We start from the raw sequence: 26,184 nt of genomic DNA on the forward strand, positions 1-26,184 counted from the left end.
TTCCTAAAACAGCATCATCTTGCATAGCGCACAGGGCTGTGTGAACTACCAAGTAGCTTTCTGCAAAGAATGGATGGACCGTCTTCCACACATGCTCCGTACATAAATTAATTGCCCATCAACAAGCGTATTCGGAGTCCTCGGATCTCGTATTTAATTGTACGAAACGTCTGCAAACACCAAAGAAATTCGGACGCGCAGTCTCAATCAAGGGCAACGAGGCTGAGCACTTGAAACTTGCCTAGCCACAAATCATCCAACAGTGCGAACAGTACGAAGCCGTGGGAAAGCTTTCAAAGGTCATTCATTTCCCCTAATCAAATACTAATCTTCAAACTGTTATTTCGCACCATATAATTTAGTGACCAAAAAATGTCCGTTCGAATACACCTCGACAATCCCCACAGCTTTTACACGAATCTCGATTTCATCAGCGGCAGAGTTATTCTGAATCTTACAAGTGATGAAGCGGTTAGCAGGATAGTTGTGAAGGTCGAGGGGGAGAGCAAAACCCGTCTATCGAGACCACCCGAAATGTTATATACACATGGACCCAACAATCCTCCTGCACTTTATTCGAGGCGAGATAGGCAGGAAATATGTCAGGAGAACCACAAGATTCTATACAAGGTCGCAGAAGTGTTTCCCAACAAAGCAATCGTCAATTCATATACACTGAGGGCAGGGCAACATGAATATCCTTTCCGCATCAAGTTGCCTATCAACAATGGCTGCCATGATCCGGCCTCGCAACAAATGGGTCCTGGTAGCGGGTTTGGAGGTCTTGGAATCCAGGGCATGCAACAGATGCAGTATACACATGTTAAAAAGACATTACCTCCTTCACTTACTGGATTTCCGGGAGAAGCCGAGATAAGATATTATGTCAAAGTTACTGTACAAAGACCCTCAATGTTTAAGGAGAATAGAAGATCAACAATTGGATTTAAGTTTCTACCAATCGAAGCTCCAAGGCCTCCAAAAACTACGAACGAAGCGTTTGCAAAACGGCCGTATATGTTCCAAAATGGAGGACCAGCCTATGCGAAAAAAGGTCTGTTCTCGAAGAAACCCAAACAGCTATCAAATACGTCCCCACAAGGAGAAGTCGATGCTAGACTACCCAGTCCTCCTATTTTAACTTGCAATAAGCCTTTACCAATGAGGATTCTCCTTAGAAAAACCGAGACAAGCCCTGAACATGTATTTCTCATGTCTCTGCAAGTAAATCTGATCGGTACCACTGAAGTAAAGGCTTCAGATGTTATCAGAGTTGAAACAAGTACTTGGGTTGTGATGAGTTTGACTGGGCTATCCATCCCTATTGGATCACCAGACGATCCGATCGGTACTGAGACAGCCATAGATAGTAAATTGTGGAATGCAATCCCTCTACCAAACACCGTTGCCCCTTCATTTGTCACTTGCAATCTTGCTCGTCGATATGAACTTGAGGCGAGGATTGGATTAGGCTATGGCTACCCAGGAGAAATTCAGGTATGTCTTATAATGAATTACCCCCCGGAATACGAGAACAAAACTAACAAACTCAGTCGCAAACAATATCAATTCCTCTTAGATTCAAAATTGAAATCTTCTCTGGCATAGAACCACCAGCGGCACTTTTAGACGCCATGACAGCTCATCCCCCTATTCCAGTAAGACCTCCAGTCAACACAGCTCCGCCACCTTTTGATCCAGCATTTCCACCTCAAGTTGGAACGCCAGGGGCACCGGCTCTAGACGATGCTCCGCCTTCTTATGAAGATGCTTTGGCGGAAGATATTACCCAGGCGAATGGCACTTCGAGGCCTGCGTATAGTGGCGTTACGAACGAAAATGCGCCGGGCATCGATGAGAAGGGGGGTTTGAGTAATGGGCACCAAAAAGGCGAGGCTTAGTGTACAGGCTGATATTGTGGAGATGGTTAAATGCCCCTTCGTTCTCAGCGATGACAAAAAGCAACCAATCAAGGCGTACAGGAAGTTGTTGAATCATTTAATATCTAATAAGCTGCCAAACTAACGAACTTTGGTTGCATACTTACTAAATTACGTCGAAGTTCAAAAATCTAAGCTCCGGGCGGAGTTTAATAAAAGTCCAGTGCTCACCGATATTAATCAACATTGTAGTTGTCACGTACTACCGATACGTCATGGAATATTTATGATATATCGAGGGAGGTAGCATTGGAAGACATGTAAATATGCTTCATTATGGCAAGGAAAGAAAGGATACCTAGAGCGTGGAAAATTCACAGGACAGGCAGACTGGTAAACCAGTACAGCTTTAGGATGGGGGAAATCGGAAGAGAGAAAGAGATGAGATGTTAATTACCAATGAATTATGCTTGAAAACGAAACACAAAATCATTTGGAGATACAGAGGGCAAGTGAAGGAGGCTTTAGTTTTCTACTATAGGTGAGGATGGGAGATATTTTCAACTGTTCAACCAGAGGGAACATTTGACATGTACAACTCTTGACCATCAAATAATACTGAATTTTGGAAGATGGTGTATCCAGATATTTTCCCACCTGCCTGCATGAATCTCATTCACAATTCTTTCTTTAAATATACTTTTACACATCCATTCTTATTAGAGTGTACATTCCATCTCACCTCGTTCAGCCCATCCCACTCGTTTTCTCCCTCTTCCTCTTCCTCTCACAGAAGTTAAACTTGAAGGACTATGTTAACTTGATCCAACTCCAAAACCATCCAGGAATCAGTTGAGAACTATAAAAGGCGATATCATACATAACACTAGCATACAGATCCACGCTCTGTTTACATATATATTTAGTCATTTCAATATTCTTCGCTTCGCGTAATAATACTGTGAAGTGGATATATTCAAATGATCTCGGATTTGGGGTGACATTGATTATGTACGTATGTCACTATGTATTTGAGCTTTTGGTTTGCCGTCAAAATATTGAAAACGGAAAGCACAGTCAATTTAAATATGGATCATGTGAGCCTTCCTCAATGTGTCTTCTAGACATTCCCCTACGCCAGGTTTGCCAACCTTCCCAGGAATCGCTATCGCCGTCTGTAGTCATCTCGCGGGCCTCGGTCGCTTCTATACCTATCACGGTCATCATATCTGCCCCTGTCCCTCCGGTCCCTATCATCATATCTGCCTCCCCTGTTGCGACCACCATCTCGTCGATCATCCCGAGAACTATAATCTCTCTTCTCCTCACGTGGACTTTTGCTTCTTTCTCTCCTATTCTCATCGGGTTTTCCTTCCTTTTCATGTCTCTTCCTCAGCTCATCCTCATCAATAACCATGCCGTACCTGTCCCTTCTTGGCCCCGAGCTATATTCCGCATTTCTGTACTGTCTCTTCTTCTCCAGTCCACTGACACCACCAAAGCCGCCACCCCCTTGTCTTCGCTTCGAATTTGTTGCCGTTCGCCAGGTATCAGATAGCTTCGATACACTTTGAGAAAAGTCGACATGGATTCTGTGATCGTCTATGAGAACGCCTTGCATTTTGAAGTATGCTTGTTCGCAAGATTTTTCGTCCTCATATTCGATAAAAGCATATTGTAAGCTATCCCCGGTTCGTTTATCTCGGATCACCTCGCAAGAGAGGATTTTGCCAAAGCGACTGAAAATAAGTTCGAGGTCCTCATCTGAGAATAGAAGGTTAGCATCAGAATAATAATCAATGTAAATCATGGGAATTACCTGTGGTAACCGGATTAAGCTTGCACACAAAAAGAACATTCTCCGGTGGTTTGACTTCTGCAAAAGGAAGATCTCCAACCATCTCCAAAGTCAATGCTTGCGCTCGTGCTTCCCGCTCTCGTCGCCGTTTCTCAACAGCTTCAGCATCTGTCTCTTCGTTCAAATCGTCATCTTCACCAATGCGAACCGTAGCTAGTTGCGCTTTGGAAGGTACAGGACTCTCCGGAGGTTCGACAAGACCCGCTGGGTCATCATAAGGATCATCTAAGATAACTGTGTGCTTGATTCGGATGTCCACCAAAGGCCGTCCTTTATCGTCGCAAAATGAATCGTTGATTTTCTCGAGCGCATCGAATCCTTCTACCACTTTACCAAATATAGCTGCCTTGCCATCCAGATAGTCTAGATCATCTCCCAAACTGATTATGAATTGACTTCCTGCGAGACGCTCATCCGGATCTCTTGTCGACGGCGCGGTCGCCATACTAACAGTTCCCCTCTCCGCATGCTTTAATTTTGGGTGAAAATCTGCCTTGAATGTCTTTTTCGCCGGTCCTTCTAATAAACCCCATATCGAGCTTCCTCCATCGCTATCTTTCGAATCAGGTCCTATCGGATCGCCCGTTTGGCACGAGAAATTCTTCTGGACGCCATAGATCGGAGAAAAATTGTAATATTTGATTTTGCAGAGCTTCAAGAAGCTAGATTACCGCGATCATCTTAGTATCTATGTGTTCAGCTACTTCATAAGACATGGGGAGGCATTGGGATTCAAGACTTACTTTTCACAAAGTTTAGGGGAATAATCGACCAATAGGTCAATAACAATATCACCGGCAGATGTCTCAAGAAGAACACTCATGATTGTTCAATAATACTGGTGCCGGGTTGTGAAGCTGTGATGCAGGTAAGTTGATCATTGCACAAGCGCGGAACCGCGGCTAAAATACAGGACCGTCACTTTGCGAAACTGAAAGCGCAAATCACCAATCACAGCAGTATGGCGGTCTAGCTTCTTTTTTTTTTCATATAGATATAACAGTCCTTTCCGAGTGGTCGACTGAGCTCCTGTATACTTGATATCATATTCAACAACTTCATCATTGAACTACCTATTGTCCCCGCTCTCAAAAGCCATGTTAGAAAGGGAGATTTCTCCATTCATATCCAGCATAACATAAATTACTTGGACTCTAGCTAAGTAAAGCACGGCATAATTGATTCAATTGATTCAATCCCCGAGAAAATATCTGAGTAAGTGAAACACCCTCGAACTCGCTCTTCATCTGACGAAAAAACAGAAACCAGCAACACGCTTTCCTCTACTATCACGTGCCACCGCCGCCGAATATTCATCCAATCTTCGCGCGGCTTTGAAGATAGTAGGTGTCGATTGTTGATCAACATGCTGTCGCTAAGAGACTTGTTCTTCCTATTGGACTCGCAAATTTCGTATCCGAAAGGGCTGCAGACAAAGGGGCGGGTGGATGAAGATAAAACGTCCGAGGAGCCGTTGATAGGTCTCCATTTTGAGGACATCTATATCTTGATCGCTTCCTGCAGCTCCCACCGCACGGCTGCACCGTAACTTCGGTACTATAGATTACATTTCTTAATGCGATCTGTGCAAACACCATTCCCTTTGGCTTCCATCGAGGCAGCGCAACGTCTTGGCCTTCATCTTCGAGGAAAGTGGCTATTACTGTCTGCTCAAGATTCTCAGCCTGCATGGGAAGGCGTAACATATCACCACATTTTATTTGAAGCAACATCTATTACCAGGTCATTGGACCTTCAGTGGTTCTCATTGGCTCTCGTCAATGGGTGCGCAACGGCTACGCGCATGATACAGGCATTGGCAGAGCACGCGAAGCAGCCACCCGTTATGATCTATCAATAACTGCCCATAATTCTCATACTGTTGCATGGTATGCACGCTCATGATTTGGTCCACCTCGGGGAAGTATTGACCCCGCCGCATCTTATAAATGATTTCAATGTCACGCAATTATAGAATCAACAAAGAGTAAGCCGATATCTGATGCCCATGCCAGGGCTTTGATGGCCGATCCTCACGAGTTTACAACTTGGCCGGGCTGTATCTTATCAAAATAGATCTAACACCAAAGTTCCGGGGGAAACTCAATAGTTTGGTGATACTTCTAATAACTGCTAGATATCTCGATATGTAGCCCTTTACCCCCATAATATGCGCATTTTATGGGACGACGATTTTCTCAAAGATCTTGCTTTGAGATACAGAATGGAGGCCGGTAGTCATCGGCATCCCGATGATTGGCTTGCATTTCTCAGTATTTGAAGTGACTAACTGGTACGTCTCTATTTCTATGACACCACCACCTCGCACATCATCATCGGTATAACGAAGACTTCACTAGCTTTTTACTCGAATTGGCGCAAAAGTAATTGTGCGAAGCGACAGAGTCTCTCTTAAGCGTCTGAGCTCAAAACTCTTCATCTGTGATATTCCATCAGTGGTACCAGAATTTACATTGGCGCAATTAAAATGATGTTCGCGCCAGTCACGTTGCATTGCCTGAGCATCGCCTTGTTAAAAAAAAAAATCAGATATACTGCCAGCCGTTTTGAATCAGGTTTCCAAAGAGAATTGGAACATCCTGCAGAAAGAAGTTATACAACATTGCTTGGTTGTGGCCAAAATTCGGCTAGAAGCAAACAAATTAGAATGAAAATTCGTTAAGCTGGGTTTGTTTGCTCCAATTCCATTGGGAGAAGCAAAATTTGACTGAATTTGATTGAATGATCATGTAAATCAGGGCTAAAATTTGAAAGGGTTTGAGGTGCCTTTCTGATAGTGGCGCGTTCAAATGGTGCTGGAATGGTGCTAGGCTTCCAAGGTCTTAACATGGACTTGATTAGGCTTTGCTCTCCTGCATCAAAATATGTGTTACGCACCCCGTATTGAGAATCTGGGTGCGTATTGACTCTTTTACCTGTAACGAATTGAGGAGCGAAGTAGCGCAAGATTTGAAGAGCAGCGTATGACAAGCACCAGCGGTGATACATCGTTTGCAGGTTCATAATTGTTCCATAATTCGTATCTTTATTCAATTGTTTGCTGAATTCATTGCAATGCTACCAGGCGTAATTGTCGTTATCTGTCATTCACAATGATATGTAGCTCTGTCTAGAAGGAGTAAAGTTACTCCTAGCCTGGTAGGTGTCAAAAAAACATATATGGGGGCCAATACGGGAAGCTACATGAATTTCCAAATTTATATGCTACCTAAATGGGAGTTAAGGTGAGCTTACTGAGGCTCATGAGTTCTTTGTTCTACGGTGAAATTGTTTCAGCTATCGAGACAGTCTCATCATAAATTGAATATTTGCATCCGCCACTGTAAGCTCTGAGGAATTTTAACCCTGAAAGCTAACCAGGAAGCTGGAATTTATACCCCAGAATTTATGCTGTTTGCTTAAGTGCCGGAAGTATTTGTCGATCTTCCAAATTGCATCTGCGATGCATAGCTCCGTAAAGGGGCCACAAAGCTAAATCATTTATTCTGTTTATTTTAATCATATCTCAAGTTTAGCAGTACTAGCATGCAGGAGAATCTTTCATAAAGACAAACATCACAAATTCTGTTGTGCCCATTATAATATGCTTGCTTTCGCCTGACAGCCCCAGGATTTGATAAACCCCAGGTCCTTGATTCATCTCGGATCCTATTGAAGCTTGACACATTTGTTTTTGTACACGAGTTGAACCCAACTGCTTTCAAACTCCCAAATTTTCCAAAGATCTTTGAAGGTAAGCCAGGCAGTGCACCGATGAAGGTCTAAATAACATCCGATCTATTACTTATCGAATTCAGATGGTCACTCGAGGAAACTTCTCAGAGGAGGAGCTTACCTTCCGTAGATACGGTCCTCGTGGTCAGAGCTATCCACTGGCTCAAGAGCGCTCCGAGCACCCATACGGATCTCGGACGTATAACGATGGACGAGGCAATGATCGTGGGCCAGAAAACACCGAACCGGGACCTCATCAAATGAGGCGCAGGATTCAGGTAGCGGTATGCCACTCAAGCTTCTGTTTGCCGCACTGTGAACTTTCCACTGATCTGAATATATTCACTGATCAAACTTTCTCGTAGTGTCAAAGATGCCGAAAGCGCAAGATTCGGTGCAGCGGCGAAGACAATGGCAGGCCATGTTACCACTGCAAGCAGTCCTCTTCAGAACCATGCGAGTTCTTGAGAGTACGTGCGACCGGCTCATTGTCCATACCAATAAATACTAACTCGAGTAATTTAGGTGACGGCTATGCGACTGGAACAAGCAAAGGATCTTCCGGCTGATTGCTTTGATGATAGTTTGCGCCCAATGTACCGAATGCCTGCAAACGCCCCATACAATAACAATTACTACCAGACTTTACAAACCCTCAACTTGGGTCCCGATAGTATGAATTATCGACCAACAAGTTATTCTAATTATGGCTTTCAAGGACCGAAATTTCTCAATCCTTCCTTTGACAGCTTTTCCGAAGAACCTGCGGAATTCAATCTGTCAAGTTCAACCCCGTATCAAGTGGCAGTACAAGATTCCGTTTCTGTGTCTAATTATCCAGTGCAGAGCAATGGGCGGACACGCGTAAACCCTCCAGCGCCAATGTATATGGAGTCAGAAGCAGCTGCCAATTATAATTCAGCATACCAAGGTTATAATGCGCGCTCAATGGTTGACTCGGATTCAAAGAATTTTTGTGCCGCGAACAACACATGCATTCCACCTTATGGAACTGCAAGTGTGGCCACCACATCTGCGCAAGCTACCCTCAATATTACCACCAGTACCGAAAGGCAACTGCCATACCCAAACAGACAATACGGGTCCACAAATGATGGTATTTTCAGTTCGCCGAACTCACTTCAGCCGTATGGATTTTTGAGCTCAAACATAAACAGCTCTGCAAAAATCAACTCTTCGGTTCAAATGCCCCTGACAAATCCGTATTTGAGTGTTTCCACCAGCAGCTCTCACGAAATTACCACAGCCGCTGCTACAGCTGCTTACCAATCGGGGCAACAATCCTCCTTATCACAACAAGATTCTGAGATGTATGATGCATCAACTATGAACGGAAATCTGTACTACACCCAGGCCAATGACTCAACTACAGATATAAGCCATTATGGAACAAGCAGTGGAAGCGACCACAGCAAAAGTCGTCAAAATAGTCAGCCTAGCGCTCCTGATAATACATGGCCGACTAATAACCGAAAGTCTAGCGGCAGCGGAAGTAGTTTATTAGCAAATGGACAGACGTATGTTCCACACACATCCAGCCATTATCCAACCCCAAATCTGCCCACCCAGATGCAGAATCCTGGGCTCTTGCAACTCCCTCCCCAGATGCCACAACTCCAGCACGATGGTCTCCCAGCGCCCTCGAGAGAATATGTCTCAAGTCTTTCGTCAAGATAGTTTGACCCTTTGCGCGATACTCGGGTCCGTGGAATAAATATCTGTTCAAAGCACAACCAGAACAACATCTGCTTTGATAAAAACGACGATATTAAACCTCGAGGACATAAAAATCGACGACTTAGGACCTGACACCTCGACTGGTTTATTTCGTTTCGTTTCGTTTTTTTTTTTATTTTTTTTTATTTTTTATTATTGTTAAGATCGTGCGAGTGTTTATTCATTGGTCACATTTGTTTATTTGGTAAGGACATGGCGAAATGGGGGAAAGACAAAAGATACCTTTAAAAGGAGGATAGGGTTTGGATCGGTGGGAGATGGAAGAAGAAAAGCGTTCCCGTCTCTATTATTATTGACTGTTCATTGTGTGCATTGTGTTCATATATGGTCGCTCACCATGATCGGCTTGGCTCAATTATGGTCATTTATCTTGCTCTCAGGGTTCTTTTTCGAGTCAGTTACAGATATCCACCGAATATGGGAGAATTTTGTGAGATAAGTGTTGTACGGGACAAGGAAGCAAACTTACGAAGGCATGGAAGAATTCGGTTAATGAAAGTAATACGCGTTGGAAGAAAAGGGGAATAAATCACCGATAACAAGCGCTTAGTGCTACAGGCCAAAAGATTACGGGGGAAATTGATGGGGAATGGCGAATATGCGGTAAATGGAGGTAATAGATAGATACTCGAGTACTATCGCTGGTGTTGTTAGGGGTTGGATCGAATGGGCTCGCGCGTACATTGAGCTGGAAATGGAGTGCACATTCTTTTAGGTTTGGGACAAGTGTGTTAGGGATCTTTAGGCGGGGGAGGAGGGAATTTACTTCGAAAGGAGAACTGGAGAAATGGAGATTAGTAGGAAGTGGAAATATGTGTGGTTGTGTTATGTTCATCTTTTTCTCGTTATTTAAAAATACTTTCGTTGGTTCTGATTCTTAATTCGAGGCGAACGGGCAAGACAAGACAAGAAGACGCAAAATGTGAGCAAAAATCGGGGGAGAATTAGTTTGTTAATATTTCCCTTTTATTTCTATTCTATCCTATATTTTCCATTTGAATTTACAAATACGTTGAGGGAGACAAGAAAATCTGGTAAAAGACTTATGGCAGATGAGAGAGAAAATGTGGGCATCGTCTTTAGCTCGAGCTCACTTGCAAATGTTGTTTGACATTCAGAAGTTTTGGTTTTTTGGTGTGGTGTGGATTGTGACCAGAGTGTTTGTCGTACGATACTGATATCAATACGTTCAATGTTCAAGTTTTTCAAGTATTGCTTGATTGCTAACGCGCCATGTACGCGCTTCTTTGGGTGTTGGATACACCATACAGTACTGGATACTATCGGATAGTCACAGCAACAAGCTGATAGCAGTCAGACTTAATAATAATAATTATAATCATCATTCTAATACCATATCTCCTTCCAACTTTGGCCAATATCTCGACCAGATGAGACCAATCTTCGACCCGCCCGGGCTCAACATTGATCAACTTGACCAATTTGAATATATTTCTGACTGTGTTTCCTGGTCACAGTCACCAATATCGACCCAAAGTATTTTCCCTGCTTATGCCATGATGCAGGGTGCCTTCCCAAGTGCCAAAGGAGAAGGAAACGAGAAGATCCTATCGCCTTGCCAATGGTACCCATACCAGACTTTTGCATTTTTCGTTTTGATAGAGTAAAAGCAAGATTTCCGGGTGCAACTCACACGTCCTTCCTGAACCAATCACAGATGAACTGACCTTGTCACGGCATTGGGAATCTCAAAGATGCAATCTGCGCGGCGTAAGCAACCTCGTGCCACAAAAAGTGCAGTGAAGTAGAATTTTATGTTACACAAAAGGTATCACAAATGTTACACAGCAGGAAATAGACCCCACCCACCCTGATGATTTGGGGTACGGTGAAGAATAAAGCGTTGTGCCTGGCTCCCTTACATTTCTCTGTTTCTGGGGGAGAAATCAGGGTCATGGCAGGGAAAGCTGAACGTTGAAGACCGGATGAGCACTGCATCTACTTGTACAGTTGATGTCTCAATTTTGAGGTTTCTCAGTACTAGCGAAGCACAGCAGATACCTAGGATGAACTTCATGTCATTGTACAGTACATGGTGCCGACATTATGATGACTTTGCCTCGCGCAGCAGCCAAGTTCTCAATCGCATTCACTGCTATCTGCTGTCCAAATCAATCACAATCGATTTTGTTGCTGGATGTCGATATGAGTTGGTGCCGTACTTAATGTTTGGATGCGCTTCGATCATCAATAGGAAAGTGATATATGATATCTTCAAGCTTCGAACTTCGAGCTTAAACTCCTACTCTATATATTACACTCAAGTGCTATCCTACATCTGTAACTTGTCTACACCTCGTGGTAAATGAAGTCAGGCTCCCGAGATCTCCTCCCCGGGGAGCAATTCGGGAAGCCCACGAGCCGAGCCTTAAGTCCATGAGATAGTATTTTTTTCGCCTTGGATCCAGAGCGTTCTTTTTGTGCTCATTCGTCTTGATAATCTCATCCTTTCCTTGTCACATAAGTCAATTGTGTTCACCCAGCATGTGCGATATGCCATTATCTCATCTTCAGCAACTACGTGAAACGCAAAGAACCACAAGCTAGCCGAAGGTACCAGCGCTTGTATAACAGAGAGACGTCCGTCATCTCCACAATCAATGCAGACGAAGATGTACAGAAACCGAGATTTAAACAGCGATTGAAGAAGGTACGGACCGAAACGAAGCACGGAACGATACCTACCCAACATAGTTTTGCTTGCAGGACGCAATGTGGTTTGTAACATCAGAGGGGAGAAAATTGGGGCAATTGAGCTTGAAATATCGATATGAAGTTTGTAGTGGCGCACGAGGCAAACTTTGTTGACATGAGGTAAATTGCATAAAATGACTTGTCAAAAAGCGCTTGCAGAAACGGTCAAAGGGATCTTTGCAGATGATTATTTGTGTCCATGATGCAATGGTGACAGGGGAGGTGGAAGAGAGCCATGCAAGAAGAAGTAAAATTTAGGGAATAGCAACCTCCAGGTCGCAAACGCATATTTCCATTTTTATATCACCCATGACCATGCTGCACATAAACCAGATTTCGTAATGAACGAGCAAAACACCGTGATTGAAGTTTGTAGTGTGGACCTAATAGAGACCGATTAGAGGTTTCATGCCATCATGCCTCTATTTTCGTTCCCTAATTACACCAAAGCATGATACGATGGAGGATCGATGCAGATGCGTACAAAGCACATAGCCAATCCCCAGGTCCAACAACACCAACCATTTCCCACCCCAAGATGAAGCGAGTGCTCTACTCCTTCTTCTTCTTGGCACCCTTGACCTTCGCAGTACCTCTGAGTGTCTTTTGTCTGTTCTTGCGTTGCTTGCCTAAATTCCAGCACATGTCAGTATCAATTCGTAGGTAAAATCCACTTCCACCCAAGCAATTCCGCAAACCAAGACAAGGACTGTAACATACGTTGTTGTCTGCTGGCCTTCTCGATCTTGGTAGCAAATCCAACACGGACTAATCTGTAGTGGGGTTCGAATTTCTTCATTGCCTCTGGAGAATCGTAGACGAGGGCGAAACCGGTTGTCTTTCCACCACCGAATTGGGTGCGGAGACCGAAAACGTTGACTTGGTCTTGGCTAGCCTTGTAGAGTTCGGCGAGTTTGCCTCTGAGCTCATCCTTGGAGATGTTGGCACGGTTTGGGTGGAGGATGTCACTATATTAAGAAAAATCCATCATCAGCCTTCCAATTCATGAACATCCATATCCCTCATTGTACCCCAAAGGCACTTAAACAGTGCTCCTTCAAAACTGTGATTGTTCGAAATAGGTGGCGGATTCGATGAAAATGATGTTGACTTACACGACCATTTGCTTTCGGCCGAGGAGAGGGTTGCGAATGAATTTGCGGGTTCGCAGCGTAACTGGGGCGTTATTGTCGGCCATTTTTGCGATTATCTAAGTCGATCAGCCTGTCTGCGATGTTTCGAGACAGTTGTCGTGATATAGATTGTCGATGGATGTCGCTGTCGTAGAAGGATTGCAAAAAAGTTCGAGTGGCTCTCAGATTCGGTAAGTCAAATTGCGCTAAGACTAGCCAAATTGATTAGTAAGCGTCGAAAATGTGCGAAGCAGTGGATCCGAAAGGTCAGAAACCCTAGGTTGATGCCTTAATATTATGGTGGAATAACTTACTCCGACTGTCCTTGAACATCCCAGGGTCTGCCATTCATTATCAAAGAATTATTCATCCTCAAATGATCCAGTGATTGTCGTTGACTACAGTATTTCATCAAGTTGTGAAATATTCTGACGAATTTCGTTGTAGAATTGAAATTAAATTCAAAGTCAATTTCAAAGAGACAGAAGTCAAAAATGCCTATTCTCTCCAGGGACCATCAATTGGACAGGTTTTGTCGTCAATATCTTCAACTTCTACCAAGTCTCGAATACCCAGATGAAGAACATCTTCGAGATGATGCCTTCCAGGAAGCCATTTACTCAAGACTGTTTGAGGAGAATGCTTTGGAGTACCCTCCACCTCAGAGATATCAATTGAAAACTCTGAAAGAGCTCACCAAAAGAATCGAGAACAGTATTCACGATTGGGAAGAACAAGTAGGTATGCATAATATGCACTTTCTTTAGTTTAATTCCTCTTTAAGACAAATATTTAGTACTTGTATTAGTGAGAATATATGCCATAAATCTCTTTAAGCTCTCGTCGTTTCTTATCCCCAATTTTCTGACAATGTCTTTCTTTTCTCCAGGGAATATCAGATAATCTCATGAGCCAGCTTTCCATTCTCCTCTCTACTCCTATTCCTTCAGAAGCCACAGCTGCTCAGCAGCAATCCTATGTGACTTATACCCTCTCCTCTCTTCCTCCTATTTCTTCTACCTCTACATCACTAGCTTCGCAAACTCCAACAATAACTATCCTCGAATCTGCATCCCTTTTGTCCGGCTCCGGAACCACAGGTCTTCGGACATGGGAGGCCGCTCTCCATCTTTCGACTTACATCTCTCTCAATCCTCAGCTTATCTCCAATAAAACGATATTGGAGCTTGGCTGTGGCACTGGTTTTATATCAATCCTTTGCGCTAAGCATCTTTCCGCAAAGCACGTCCTGGCTACCGATGGAAGCCCTGAAACATTGACTTTGATGAACACAAGCCTGTTTCTCAACAACCTAACAGATACCATTACTCCTACGCTGTCTCAAGATACGACCTCCAAAACAAGCATGTGTGAGCTTACCTGGGGTCACATGCTTCCAACTGGGGAGTTTGAGACATTTCCTGAGTTCCTATCATCGAAATGCCCACCATCCAACCCGACGCCAACCAACGAATCAAGCCAGACCCCATTGGATCTAATTCTTGCTGCAGATGTGATTTACTCCCCCGTTGTAATTCCTTCTTTAATTGCAACACTTGAAGACCTCTTTGATTTGTACCCACAAGTTGAAGTTCTAATCTCAAGTACGGTACGTAACGCCGAGACGTATGCAATATTTGTAGAGATGTGTAAAAATAAACAGTGGCAAATGGAAAGGGCAGGGTTTGAAGTGGCGGAAAGAAGTGCACAGGAAGGGCCGTGGTACGGAGAGTTGGGGGAGGGAATTGAGATTCTTTGGATTCGGAAAACTTAATATGGGAGTTGAAAGGGAGGAAATCTGGTACGACTAGACAGCTGCAATACTACTTTGTAAATGAAAGCTTAGCAATTGAAAGCAAAGCCATCCGTTTCTCCCCCCAACAGGTCTCTTGGATGATAGCTTAACCTGGATGCTTGATTCAAGGGAAATAGTAAGGCTGGCTGTATATGAGAGGCTTTTTCCAATTTCATTAACTTCCATGATAGCTAAGTTGTTAGAATTTCCAGCCATACAACAAAGGTCGCGATTTTGGAAAGGTCCGGGTTGGTTTGGTGGTATTCACTAACGCGATTCGTTGTCATGTCAGTCGACAAGCACGAAAGACAAAAGAGATTGAAAACATTTCAAAAGCTCTTTCCGGATTGTGCTAGTCGATACAGAGCTTTTATCTTAGGTATATATCACAGATGAGCAATTGACACACAGTGATGTAAGTAGGTAAGCTTGCGGTCAAGATACACATTGAATGACGCTAATAGGATGGATTCGAATGAAGTCGATTGTTGTTATAAGTAAAGTACAGGCTCCTGAACACAGGAGACTGACATTGTTGTGTAAGGCCCTATGGCCGCATAGATTGATGATTTTTCTCATTTCTTCATTTCCGAGATCCATAAACACCGCATTGATGGCTTCTTTCTCGTTAGGGACCTTTGCAATCTTCCCTTCCTCCTCAAAATCCCATCCTCGAACTATTAAGATGCATGGCGAATCATCGCCGTGGCATTAGTCAGCATGCTCCTGCACTCTTTCGAATATGAGAGTCTTCGAAGGTAGTTCATATGGCCAACTATATACTATGTCCTTTGACTTTCCACATCCATGGACACAAATGTAGAAGAAGCATATCTTCATTCGATGGGAACTCTTGTCGATGAAAAGTATCGCTGTTTCGGGGCAGGTCCTCACGTCTTTGATAGTTTGGCTAATTTGGCTCAGTAGGATTTGTCCGAGTTTGCCCTAATAACCTCTCGTGAATGTGAGTTTTGTTTTATTCATGAATCGTTGTGCCCGATTCCAATGTTGGGACCACTTTCTAGCCTTTCGCCGAGCTCCATCATTGTTGCCTCATAAACTCTGGCAATGTCCATGGCGAGCTCATCATTATCGTATTCTGAGTCGTCCTCGTCTAGATTCATACCTTCGGGCTCATTGTTGACATCATCCTCGACACCACTCTCAGGTTCGGGCTCTGGTTCAGCTTCCTTACTCATGACGTCTACGATCATCACTCTTGTATCTTCGACTATACTTCTGCATCTAACCATATCAGTCTGGCTCATCCCCGCTCTCCTACCCGCTAGAAATCCCGGTAAAGTCTCTCCAGTGATCGAGTCTTCTCCTCTCAGTAAGCTAGCAAATGCATGATCCAGTTTTCTCAAAACAGCAAAGGTTGCAACCGGTGCTGGAGGGAATTTGGTGGGATATGTAGTCATTACCAGAGCCACATTTAGCAAATACGGAATTTGCAAATTCGCTATTCCAGTCAGTCTAAGATTTCGAGGATCATATTCAAGTGAAGGTACGTACGTGTACTTGAGAGCCATAGCACATCTATTATCTCGGAAAGGTCCTTAGCTACCTCCTTCATACTTACATAGCCAACTACCGAATCTCCTTCTTCGGGCTCCTCAAATTTTCTAGTGTATCGTCTCGAGATGTGAAGTAGTCTGTTTTCAACATAGCGCCTTGCAGCTTGCTCTTTTGCTGATCCGGCACGAAGAGGTTTCGCACGTGGCTGTGGTAAATTGGATGAGGTGGAGCTGACCGAAGTAGTGCTTGGGGAGGGGGAGGGAAGAGCATCTGGAAAGAACCCTCCTGATTCTGAAAGATCCATGTCTATTGAACTGATTCGGTGAATCCCAGTTTACCAAACGAGTTAGGTATATCAAAAGGCAATTCTATAAATGTATGGCCAATCCAAGAATTTCGAGCCAAAACTGGGTATTTTTTAGTGGTAAGAGTTTAAGATCAGAAATTAGATAACTAATCACCCACATTCGTTTTAACTTGGAAAAGTTATTCCCCGCGGTGGATAAGGTGAAAATGCAACAAAGGTCATTATAAGCAGTATCAAGGTCAAAAGGATGACGTGAAGTCCAGTCAGCCTTATGAAAAAAGCAATGACTAAGCAAGGCCTAGGTTAAGCTCAAGGAGCTCCAAAACTTATAAGTTCTCAATTGAATGAGTTAAACAAACCATAAATTTCAATGACAATTCCACAATAACTCCATCGAACCCTATCACGTCCAATCCTTCGAGAATCGTATCTTACACACGCCTGCGATCCTTACCGTATCACAATCGCAGGGACAAACACCCACAAACGTGCAGCCTCGAGCTGAGCTCATCCGTTACAATGTCAAGCATTGATGATTTGTTCAAGGTGCGCATATATTGTCCTAGGCCCATGTTGTCCCGTCTAACTTTCCGTAGAAGCCAGCTTTACCCAGCCATAAGCGCAAATCAGAGCCTACTCGAGATCCAAGTTAGCAACCCTCCTCTTTCGTACCCCAACTCATTGCTAAGCAATCCATTAGATGAAATCTACAAATCCGCGAAATTGTCCTCGAACGGCCATGCGAAGAGCAATGGCAAACAACCGGCAGTAGAAGAGGATGATGATGTAGAAGCTGGACCTTCCGCTCCGCCTGATGACGACGAAGAAGACTATGGACCAGATATTCCGGACGATGAAGAGGGTCGATTTTTCGGTGGTGGCATCACGAAAGATGAATCTGAAATATTAGATTATATGGATGGACAAGAAGGCGCAGAGATTGTTCCTGAGAAAATCGATTCGGCGTGGTTGCGAAAGATGGCCCTGAACTTTGAGAAGAAGATCACGAAGAACGCGGAATTGAGAGCTAAATTTGAAAGCGATCCACAGAAGTTTATGGGGAGCGAAGCGGACCTGGATGCAGACATCAAAGCTCTTAGTATTCTATCAGAGCACCCTGAATTATATGGAGAATTTGCGAGGCTAGGTTGCGTTGGAAGCTTGGTTGGGTTACTGGCGCACGAAAATACAGACATTGCGATTGGTGCCGTGGAGATTATCAGCGAACTTACGGACGAAGACGTGGAGGCCGAACAAGAACAGTGGAATCAAATTGTGGATGCTATGATCGAGGCAGATTTATTAGATCTGTTGGTTTCGAATTTTGCGAGGTTCAATGAAAGCAATGAGTCGGATAGGAGTGGTGTATACCATGCATTGTCTGTGTTGGAAAATTTGGCATCGAGAATAACGCTTGCAGAAAAGATTGGCCAGGAGACAAACATACTAAATTGGTTACTGAATCGAATACCGAAAAAAGAGTCGCCAGTGAGCCAGAACAAGCAATACTCGGCAGAAGTCATGGCAATTCTCCTTCAATCATCTTCACTGAATCGACGGAAGCTTTGCGAACTAGACGGTGTCGATCTCCTACTTCAAATATTGGCAGCCTACAGAAAACGCGACCCTATCAAAGGAACCGAAGAAGAAGAATTCGTGGAAAATGTGTTCGACTCTTTAACCTGCTGTGTTGATGAACCAGAAGGAAAACAAAAGTTTGTTGAAGCAGAAGGCGTCGAACTCTGTTTAATTATGGTCAAAGAGGGCAAAATGAGTAAATCACGCGCACTCAGGCTATTAGATCATGCATTGGGAGGACAATCTGGCGCAGAAGTTTGTGAAAAGCTAGTAGAGGCAGCGGGTCTCAAAGTAGTATTCGGAATGTTCATGAAGAAAATTGACGGTCAAACCATCGAACATTCACTAGGGATATTCTCAAGTCTACTGCGTCTTCTGCCTGCTAATCAAGCTGGTCGGATTCGTACGCTTGCAAAGTTCGTTGAGAAAGACTATGAAAAGATAGGCAAGCTTGTGAAACTTCGTCGAGACTATGCAGCGCGGGTATCAGCTGTAGATACGGAAATTCGCAAAGAACAAACGCGACTTGGCGCGGAAGAAAGAGAAGAGATGGCGGACGAATGGTTGTCGAGGAGGATGGATGTGGGATTATTTTGTTTGCAGACTGTTGATGTTATTTTGGCATGGTTAGTGGCGGAGGATGCAGGAGCGGAAAAAAAGATTCGGGAACTATTAGCGGAGAGAGATGAGGGGTTAGATTTATTGAAGGAGACGATACAAGAGCAGCTAGATACCCTAGTAGGAGCAGATGAAGAGGGAGACGGCGAGGAGAAATTGGTGAAGGATATGCTGGGAACGTTGGTGGAATTTTTGACTTGATGTAAATTATCAAATCTTTTCCAATGTGAAAATTGGGAGAGGGATGAGAGGGATACCGAAGGTATAGAAACCGAACACTTAATTGTAAAAAACTAAAAACTGAAAAAATCGAAAATTTAATAAATTGGTTGAAGCATTTACAATTGTACTATTCCCTTTTATCATATTCCAAACGTTCACTATCATGCCCCCTAAAAGTCGATCTTCGAGATAGAGCTTCGCTAAAGATATGGAGATTGGAGATTTTCATATTTCTAAAGCTGTTGAAGTTCGACATTCTACCGCATGATATGCTACCTACAAAACCTATAGAACCAACGTAGACAATTGCGAAAATTTACTTCATGTCTGTTTTCTGGGTATATGTATATATATATCCCCATTCTGATCAATTGATCTACCTATCACTCAATCATGAATCTCGGCTCTCCGCTTCATAAATATACACACACATATATACACATACACACACGTATATAAATACACTCCCCCCTTTCCCTCCCTTCTACGAGTACTTAATTTTGATTAGTATTATCAAATTCCCCATCTCACACCAAAGATACAAATGAAGAGATCTCAGGAAAGAGGGGATGATAGAAAATTAATTAATAAATCACAATCAATGTACACATCCAGAACGGACTATTAGAGAGAGATCCCATGAAAATTACCTATCTAGTACCTACGAGACAGGAAATTAAGCATCCAATTCTATATATACACAACATTACATCTTGGACTTTTCTGTCCTATACCGTACTGTAGTATCTATACATCCTGTACGATATGTATGTACTTCGTGCTTTAGCCACACTAAATTAGCTAAACCACTTCCATCCATCTCTCCACCCACCCAACCACCCATTTAGCCTCTATTTCATATCACTACACAGCCATCCTCCTCTATCAAAAGAGACTAGCATCTTCCTCCTCGGCCTGATAGTTCAGTGGTAGAATTCTTGCTTTGGGTTATCCAATCTAAATTGTAAGAGGTCTCCGGTTCGATCCCGGATTAGGCCCATCTATTTTGTTGTTTATTTATTTTGCTTCGTTTTGTTATGAGATAAGATAGATAGACATCTTCATAGAAGCTTCTCCACTCACGATTGGGGGACTAGATGATTGCACGAGAGGGAGAGGTGAGCAGTCTACTCTGTGTCTAAAATTTGAAGAACAAGTGGAGAGATTCTAAAAGTCAGACAGAAAGTGGGGATTTGATTCACTGCGTGGTGGGGTTGAGAATCTGAGATGTGGATCTACTTGGGCATTCACTTGGCGAGCTTGGTTGGCGTGTTCGGTTAGAAAATTTAGGGCTAGGGAGAGAGGGAGGGAGGGGAAAGGGGAAAAGGTGGATGTTCCTCATTGGCTCAAACATTTGTATTGTACTGTCTGTCGTGAGACATACATGCGTACATCCATTATATAGTTCACAAGACCTCTCAAGACGACAAGGACGTGGTGATGTATTTTTTTTTTTTTTTTTTCAAAAGTAATCTATCTCAAAGGTGAGATGCACTTAAATTCGATATGCTATTGTTGCATTCATTATCATTTAATCGGTATACATGGAGGGTGAGATTTTCGCCCAATCATTCGCTATGTTACACCCAAAAGAGCCTCCATCCCGCTGAAGTGATATCACAAAACGCCAATACCCCGCCAAATTTCATTTAATTCTTAGCAAAAATTTAATGCTGACTCCACTCAATACTGTCCAAAGCAATACCTTCCTGGACGAGCTCCCAAAGTGGACTCAACTCTCGTAGGAATGTGACTCGGTTTTCGACTGCTTTCAAGACGTAATCAATTTCAGACTCAGTTGTGAAGCGTCCAATACCAAATCTGATACTACTGTGTGCACTCTCATCACTGCTACCGAGTGCCCGGAGGACGTAACTGGGTTCGAGGGAGGCAGATGTACAAGCACTTCCTGATGAAAGAGCAATATCCTTAAGTGCCATCAAAAGAGATTCTCCTTCGACATAAGCGAAAGAGACATTCACGCATCCTGGATAGAAATGGTCTGGGTCGCCGTTTTGAGTGGTGTGCTCCATTGCGAGGAGGCCCTTGAGGAGTCTGTCCGAAAGCTTTTTGACGCGAGCATGGTCATACTATTGTATTGTCAGCATAAATTCAACTTCATTGATTACTGCAATTTAAATAATTGAGTAGCTAAATCAGACAAGGTACTGTGAGTCGTCAAAGAAGCCTCAACTTGCAAGCAAGGAGGCCACTAGGAAAGCCATGCATATGTAAAGTAGGTCATCATGTAAGCAAAATTAAGGAAAGAAATATTGAAGCTTACATTTAGCTCCTCCTTTGCGATGCGGCAAGCTTCACCAAAGCCTACCACCAACGCAGGCGCGAGAGTACCACTTCTCAAACCTCTCTCTTGTCCACCTCCACTAATGATTGGGTCAAGTCTGACCCTAGGTCTTCTGCGTACGTAACATGCGCCGATACCTTTTGGTCCATAGATCTTATGAGATGAAATTGACATCAAATCAATATTCATCGCGTTGACATCCAAAGGAATCTTACCAACAGCTTGGGCACCATCGGTGTGGAAGAAGACCTTCTTTGAGCGGCAGAGTTTACCTATTTCTTCAAGCGGTTGGATGACACCGATTTCATTGTTGACTGCCATAATACTGACAAGGGCTGTCTCGGGTCGAATAGCGGCTTCAAGTTCAGCCATATCAACCAGGCCGCTTTTCTGCACTGGTAGATATGTAACCTCAAAACCTTCGTCTTGCAAATGCCTACAACTATCCAATACACATTTGTGCTCTGTTTGAGTTGTGATGATATGCCTCTTCTTTCCCGCCCTGCCAAAGAACCTCGCTACACCCTTGACACTCATGTTATTACTTTCAGTAGCTCCGCTTGTGAAAATGATCTCTTTGGGGTCAGCTCCAATCAGTGTAGCAATGTGTTCTCTTGCTTCTTCCGTCGCTGTGTCGGTTTCCCAACCATAAGCATGAGTCCTCGAATGTGGGTTGCCGTATAAGCCGGTATAGAACGGTAGCATCTTATCCAGTACTCGTGGGTCTAATGGAGTGGTAGCTTGCATATCTAAGTAAATTGGTCTGCTGCCTTCATCCATGACAGTAGCTTGCTTAAGCACACCTAAACGATGTCAGTTAAGCTTCTTCACATACAAAAATTTCATGCGAGGGGCAATTACCAGCCATAGGACTCATCATCGCATCGGCATTTACAGAAGCTCCAGATATGGATTGATCCTGAGCGTGTTTGCCAGTCTCTTCAAAGAAAGCTTTCTGTTCCGATCGAATCGCAGTATCAACAGTAACTTGAGCGCTATCCTTTTTCGTCTCGGAAACATAACCCCTCCTTGATGTGGACGCCACCCGAGCAAACGCAGAGCTTCTCAGCAGTCCAGCAGCTGGTGACGATTGCTTTAAGCAAAGGCGCGAGGCCTGCCTCAATGATTTTGAAGCCAGACTCGACATTATCATGAATGATAACTGGTGGATTTGATGATATCAAAGTGGAAGGCGATTCCACAGAGGGGGATTATTGAGCTTCTTATTTGGAGACTTTCGAATTTGAAATTCTAACGGATTAAAATAAAGCTAAACTCTCTTTGTACTAGGTTTCGTCATAACTCCGTGCGGCCTTACAAATCACCGAGAACTGAAAGAAAGATGCAATGTCATTGGCCAGCTTTTGTCACAAAGAACGGGCGCGGGACATCGGATCAATGAGCGCTTTCGCCACAGATATGAGGCAGGAAAGAATGATTTCGATCTGTTCTTTGAAGAGACAACCAATCAAGATTGGAGAATAGATGCGATTGCTTGATGAGTAATAAAATCCCAAAGTGGCAGTCAGCAGTGGCAGCCCGTAATACAAGGCGCTTGCATAACTATCATCAAAATTTGGATGACTTCATAAACCTTTTGTGCATTCCGTCTTACCCTGGCACCGAAAGGCCCATGCTTGTTGAGAATGCCGTGTATGCCCCCCCCATGTGAGTTGATGCAAACGATCCGACGATTCCTTAAATCCAATTCACGAACATTTTGACTTTGAATGCGCCCCAAAGCAAGTTTTCTTCCTACACTTGGACATATTAGACCTGGGAATACCTTCATATACCTCTCGTGTTATTGCTACCTATTGTCGACCTACCCGTCTTCCATTGCTAGGTTTTATCAGCCGTGGTCAATTGTGCATCCTTCTTCCTACTCATATTAAAATACCAAGCATATCGGGGCTGATAGAGACCGTCAACAAGATCTGCTCAGCCACTCCTCGTCATCGTCTGTACTACAGAAAACAACCCTGAAATACCACCAGAGGCATCTTTCTACTTTAAACATCACAACCCATCACAACAAACACACAACTCTACAAACATAAGCTCCTCTTAATCACTCCAGAAATCTTACACTGGGCCTTTCTTGGTAGATTTTGAAGCTAATATTGGGAAATGTCCTTCAAGGGCTTTCAAAAATCCCTGGTCAGAGTGAGTATGACTGAAGACTATCAGGCCGGATCGCGGGGTTTCTTGCACATTTGACTGACTGATTGACAGGCGCCTCAAACGTTCAAAGCCAAGTTCAATCTAGGGGAACAAACAAAAGATGCCGTTTATATCGATGCGGAACGGCGCTTCCAGGAGCTGGAAACCGAGACGAAAAAGCTGCACGATGAGAGTAAAAAATACTTTGAAGCTATTAACGGCATGATGAACCATCAGATTGAATTCTCCAAAGCGATCGCCGAAATATACAAACCAATTTCAGGAAGGATGTCCGATCCGGATTCCCTGGTTCAAGAAGGGAATCCGGAGGGAATCAGGGCATGCGAAGAATACGAAGAAATTTGCAAGGACCTCTTGGCGACTCTGCAACCAGAGCTGGAAATGATTGAGACAAGAGTGATTCGACCTGCCGATGAATTATTAGAGATTATCAAGGTGATCAGGAAAACTGCGCTCAAACGCCAACACAAGCAATTAGATTATGACAGACATCGAGCAACACTCAAGAAACTACAAGACAAGAAAGAGAAGAATTTGAAGGATGAGAAAGCCATGTATAAAGCGGAGAATGACGTTGAACAAGCAACTCAGGAGTTCAATTATTACAATGATCTCTTGAAGGACGAGTTACCTAAACTTTTTACGTTGGAGCGCGAGTTCATTCGTCCATTGTTTCAATCGTTTTACTATATGCAGCTGAACGTCTTTTATACCCTACATGAGAGGATGCAAGGATGTGATATTGGATACTTTAATCTCCAGCTCGATATCGAGGAAGGTTTCGAGGCTAAACGAGGCGATATCCGAGACCAGGCAGAAGCACTTTCCATTGTGAAGTTCAAGACGACGGGAGCCAGACGTCCACCAAAACCTCTTGCTCTCGGCGGACCCAACCGTCTTGCCATAGAGAACAAGCCATCTACATCCACAGCGCTGACTACGTCTCCAAGCCGCCGCGCATCCACTGACTTCCAATCATCGGAAAAGCCACCACCGCCTTATTCTTCGATGTTATCTCCTACGAATCCTGGTAACAGCGTGATGCGATCAGCGTCGACAGGTAGTTCATGGGGTGCTGCCGCGAAAGCGAAAAAGGCGGCACCTCCACCACCGAAACCGAAGCCATCGAGGCTTAGCGGTGCGCCACCTGCGGAGACTGCTACCGCACTGTATGATTATGAAGCACAGGCAGAGGGCGATTTGAGCTTCGGTGCTGGAGAGACAATTGAGATTGTGACAAGAACTAGTAATGAGAACGAATGGTGGATTGGGAAAATTCACGGAAAACAAGGGCAATTCCCTGGTAAGTTTTTCCATATCGTTCTCGAATCCATTGCCCAAATTAACACCAAAATCCAGGGAACTATGTCAAAGTCAATTAAGATTATAAGTCTGAGAACAATAATTCTTATCAATACCCTTACATGGCAAAACTTTTGAATCATCATATTCTCGGGGACCTTTTGGGATTGCGCATTTAGACAAGTAACAATTTTTACTTGAAGAACAACACGGTGCATCGGAGTAGGACTTCGGAGCAGAGGAATCGACGGATAAAGACGCGGGTGTGGATCTGAGCATGTACTTACATACCAAATAACTAATACGATGCTTGCTTTCTGATGAATGAATTGAGATTTTGTGATCAAGCCTTCTTGGCTGATATGACATCTTTCTGCTTGAGGCCTTTTGAGCAGCATCAATATACTCGAGAAGATGCTAGAATTACGGGAAGTACTTCGGCCCCTAATTGCATTGAATAGCCTCAAACAAGAGCGGCCAAGAGCATACCTGTCACACAAGTTAACCGAGTCAGAATTCTTTCACGGGCATCTTACCCGCCATCGGCACATGCATTAATTGTACAAGATCAATCTCGGCTCGGTCATTCGTGTTGTGTAAGTGAGAATGTGGAACACACGGAATACGGCTACACAGCATGATTTGATATGATATGATATACATATGCGGGAAACATGTTTTTCATTTGAAACTAAAACGTAGGTCTGCAGTGTGTGTGTGTGGTACGAATGAGTAAAGGTATATAAATAAGTATGCATTGTGTGTTAGGTACACATATACTCGGTCTGTGGATAATTGGCGTCTTGTGTACTGTGTGTGTGTGTGTGTGTGTGTGTGTGATTAAGCTAAGCTGTAGATAACCCGTGATATCTTTAGATTGGATATGATATGATATGATACACTGAAACTGTTTTATTTTGTTTTGCTTCATTTTTCCATAAATCGACGGAGGCTGAATGGGAAGACGAAGATGAAGAAGAATGGGATGGGGTGCTGATTAGTGGTTAGTGTGATGTGATGAGTAGATGAAGATTATGCACATACAGGTAGTGAGCCTCACACAGCCTTGTTGGGTTGGGTCGGGTCTTGGCCACCACTCTCTACCTGCATAAACCCCTACTTTCCGAACTTCTACATCTGCTCACCGATTACAACACCTAGTCCTGGTCGATTAGTCGTCGTGTGCGCGGAGAAATTAATAAGTGTTGCGATTGGAGTTTCGAGTGAGTGTTATAGATGCGTGGGTGGGTGAGGGGTAGCTCACTATGATAGCTCT

The 26,184-nt window shown here is 43.7% G+C and overlaps 9 protein-coding genes across 12 annotated transcripts; 5 read left to right on the forward strand and 4 right to left on the reverse strand.

Annotated features, from left to right (window-relative positions):
• Positions 1–93: 93 nt before the first annotated feature.
• BCIN_14g02650 (hypothetical protein) lies at positions 94–2,524 on the forward strand. Its single transcript, XM_001551216.2, has 2 exons — positions 94–1,497; positions 1,554–2,524. Exons 1-2 carry the CDS (start codon positions 373–375, stop codon positions 1,899–1,901), a joined length of 1,473 nt encoding a protein of 490 aa, XP_001551266.1. The 5' UTR covers positions 94–372; the 3' UTR covers positions 1,902–2,524.
• Positions 2,525–2,878: 354 nt separating this feature from the next.
• BCIN_14g02660 (hypothetical protein) lies at positions 2,879–4,584 on the reverse strand. 3 transcript variants are annotated; one of them, XM_001551217.2, is made up of 3 exons: positions 4,482–4,584; positions 3,700–4,400; positions 2,879–3,644 (listed from the first exon to the last, which is right to left on the reverse strand). In XM_001551217.2, exons 1-3 carry the CDS (start codon positions 4,559–4,561, stop codon positions 3,046–3,048), a joined length of 1,380 nt encoding a protein of 459 aa, XP_001551267.1. In that variant the 5' UTR covers positions 4,562–4,584; the 3' UTR covers positions 2,879–3,045. The 3 variants fall into 3 exon arrangements, with proteins under 3 accessions (XP_001551267.1, XP_024552933.1, XP_024552932.1); XM_024697118.1 differs by having other exon boundaries at positions 3,700–4,418; XM_024697119.1 differs by having other exon boundaries at positions 3,700–4,426.
• Positions 4,585–7,402: 2,818 nt separating this feature from the next.
• Positions 7,403–9,305, forward strand: BCIN_14g02670 (hypothetical protein). The gene is made up of 3 exons (XM_024697120.1): positions 7,403–7,757; positions 7,839–7,943; positions 7,999–9,305. Exons 1-3 carry the CDS (start codon positions 7,557–7,559, stop codon positions 9,169–9,171), a joined length of 1,479 nt encoding a protein of 492 aa, XP_024552934.1. The 5' UTR covers positions 7,403–7,556; the 3' UTR covers positions 9,172–9,305.
• A 2,781-nt stretch (positions 9,306–12,086) lies between these two features.
• BCIN_14g02680 (hypothetical protein) lies at positions 12,087–13,229 on the reverse strand. Its single transcript, XM_001551221.2, has 3 exons — positions 13,062–13,229; positions 12,667–12,914; positions 12,087–12,575 (listed from the first exon to the last, which is right to left on the reverse strand). The coding sequence occupies exons 1-3, from the start codon at positions 13,142–13,144 to the stop codon at positions 12,499–12,501; spliced, it is 408 nt and encodes a 135-aa protein (XP_001551271.1). The 5' UTR covers positions 13,145–13,229; the 3' UTR covers positions 12,087–12,498.
• A 228-nt stretch (positions 13,230–13,457) lies between these two features.
• Positions 13,458–14,927, forward strand: Bcefm3. Of its 2 annotated transcripts, none has more exons than XM_024697121.1 (2): positions 13,458–13,820; positions 13,969–14,927. In XM_024697121.1, exon 2 carries the CDS (start codon positions 13,987–13,989, stop codon positions 14,851–14,853), a length of 867 nt encoding a protein of 288 aa, XP_024552935.1. In that variant the 5' UTR covers positions 13,458–13,820; positions 13,969–13,986; the 3' UTR covers positions 14,854–14,927. The 2 variants fall into 2 exon arrangements, with proteins under 2 accessions (XP_024552935.1, XP_001551272.2); XM_001551222.2 differs by having other exon boundaries at positions 13,458–13,816.
• A 371-nt stretch (positions 14,928–15,298) lies between these two features.
• On the reverse strand, positions 15,299–16,887 carry BCIN_14g02700 (hypothetical protein). The gene is made up of 2 exons (XM_001551223.2): positions 16,390–16,887; positions 15,299–16,336 (listed from the first exon to the last, which is right to left on the reverse strand). Exons 1-2 carry the CDS (start codon positions 16,694–16,696, stop codon positions 15,855–15,857), a joined length of 789 nt encoding a protein of 262 aa, XP_001551273.1. The 5' UTR covers positions 16,697–16,887; the 3' UTR covers positions 15,299–15,854.
• Positions 16,888–17,071: 184 nt separating this feature from the next.
• On the forward strand, positions 17,072–19,227 carry BCIN_14g02710 (hypothetical protein). Its single transcript, XM_024697122.1, has 3 exons — positions 17,072–17,245; positions 17,296–17,347; positions 17,400–19,227. The coding sequence occupies exons 1-3, from the start codon at positions 17,219–17,221 to the stop codon at positions 19,094–19,096; spliced, it is 1,776 nt and encodes a 591-aa protein (XP_024552936.1). The 5' UTR covers positions 17,072–17,218; the 3' UTR covers positions 19,097–19,227.
• A 1,375-nt stretch (positions 19,228–20,602) lies between these two features.
• On the reverse strand, positions 20,603–22,622 carry Bcnfs1. Its single transcript, XM_024697123.1, has 3 exons — positions 22,284–22,622; positions 21,402–22,225; positions 20,603–21,207 (listed from the first exon to the last, which is right to left on the reverse strand). The coding sequence occupies exons 1-3, from the start codon at positions 22,573–22,575 to the stop codon at positions 20,785–20,787; spliced, it is 1,539 nt and encodes a 512-aa protein (XP_024552937.1). The 5' UTR covers positions 22,576–22,622; the 3' UTR covers positions 20,603–20,784.
• A 528-nt stretch (positions 22,623–23,150) lies between these two features.
• On the forward strand, positions 23,151–25,218 carry Bcrvs167. The gene is made up of 3 exons (XM_024697124.1): positions 23,151–23,588; positions 23,658–24,909; positions 24,966–25,218. Exons 1-3 carry the CDS (start codon positions 23,553–23,555, stop codon positions 24,986–24,988), a joined length of 1,311 nt encoding a protein of 436 aa, XP_024552938.1. The 5' UTR covers positions 23,151–23,552; the 3' UTR covers positions 24,989–25,218.
• The last annotated feature ends 966 nt before the right edge of the window (positions 25,219–26,184 follow it).

This window comes from Botrytis cinerea, chromosome 14, assembly GCF_000143535.2.
Source record: "Botrytis cinerea B05.10 chromosome 14, complete sequence".
Lineage (NCBI taxonomy): Eukaryota > Fungi > Ascomycota > Leotiomycetes > Helotiales > Sclerotiniaceae > Botrytis > Botrytis cinerea.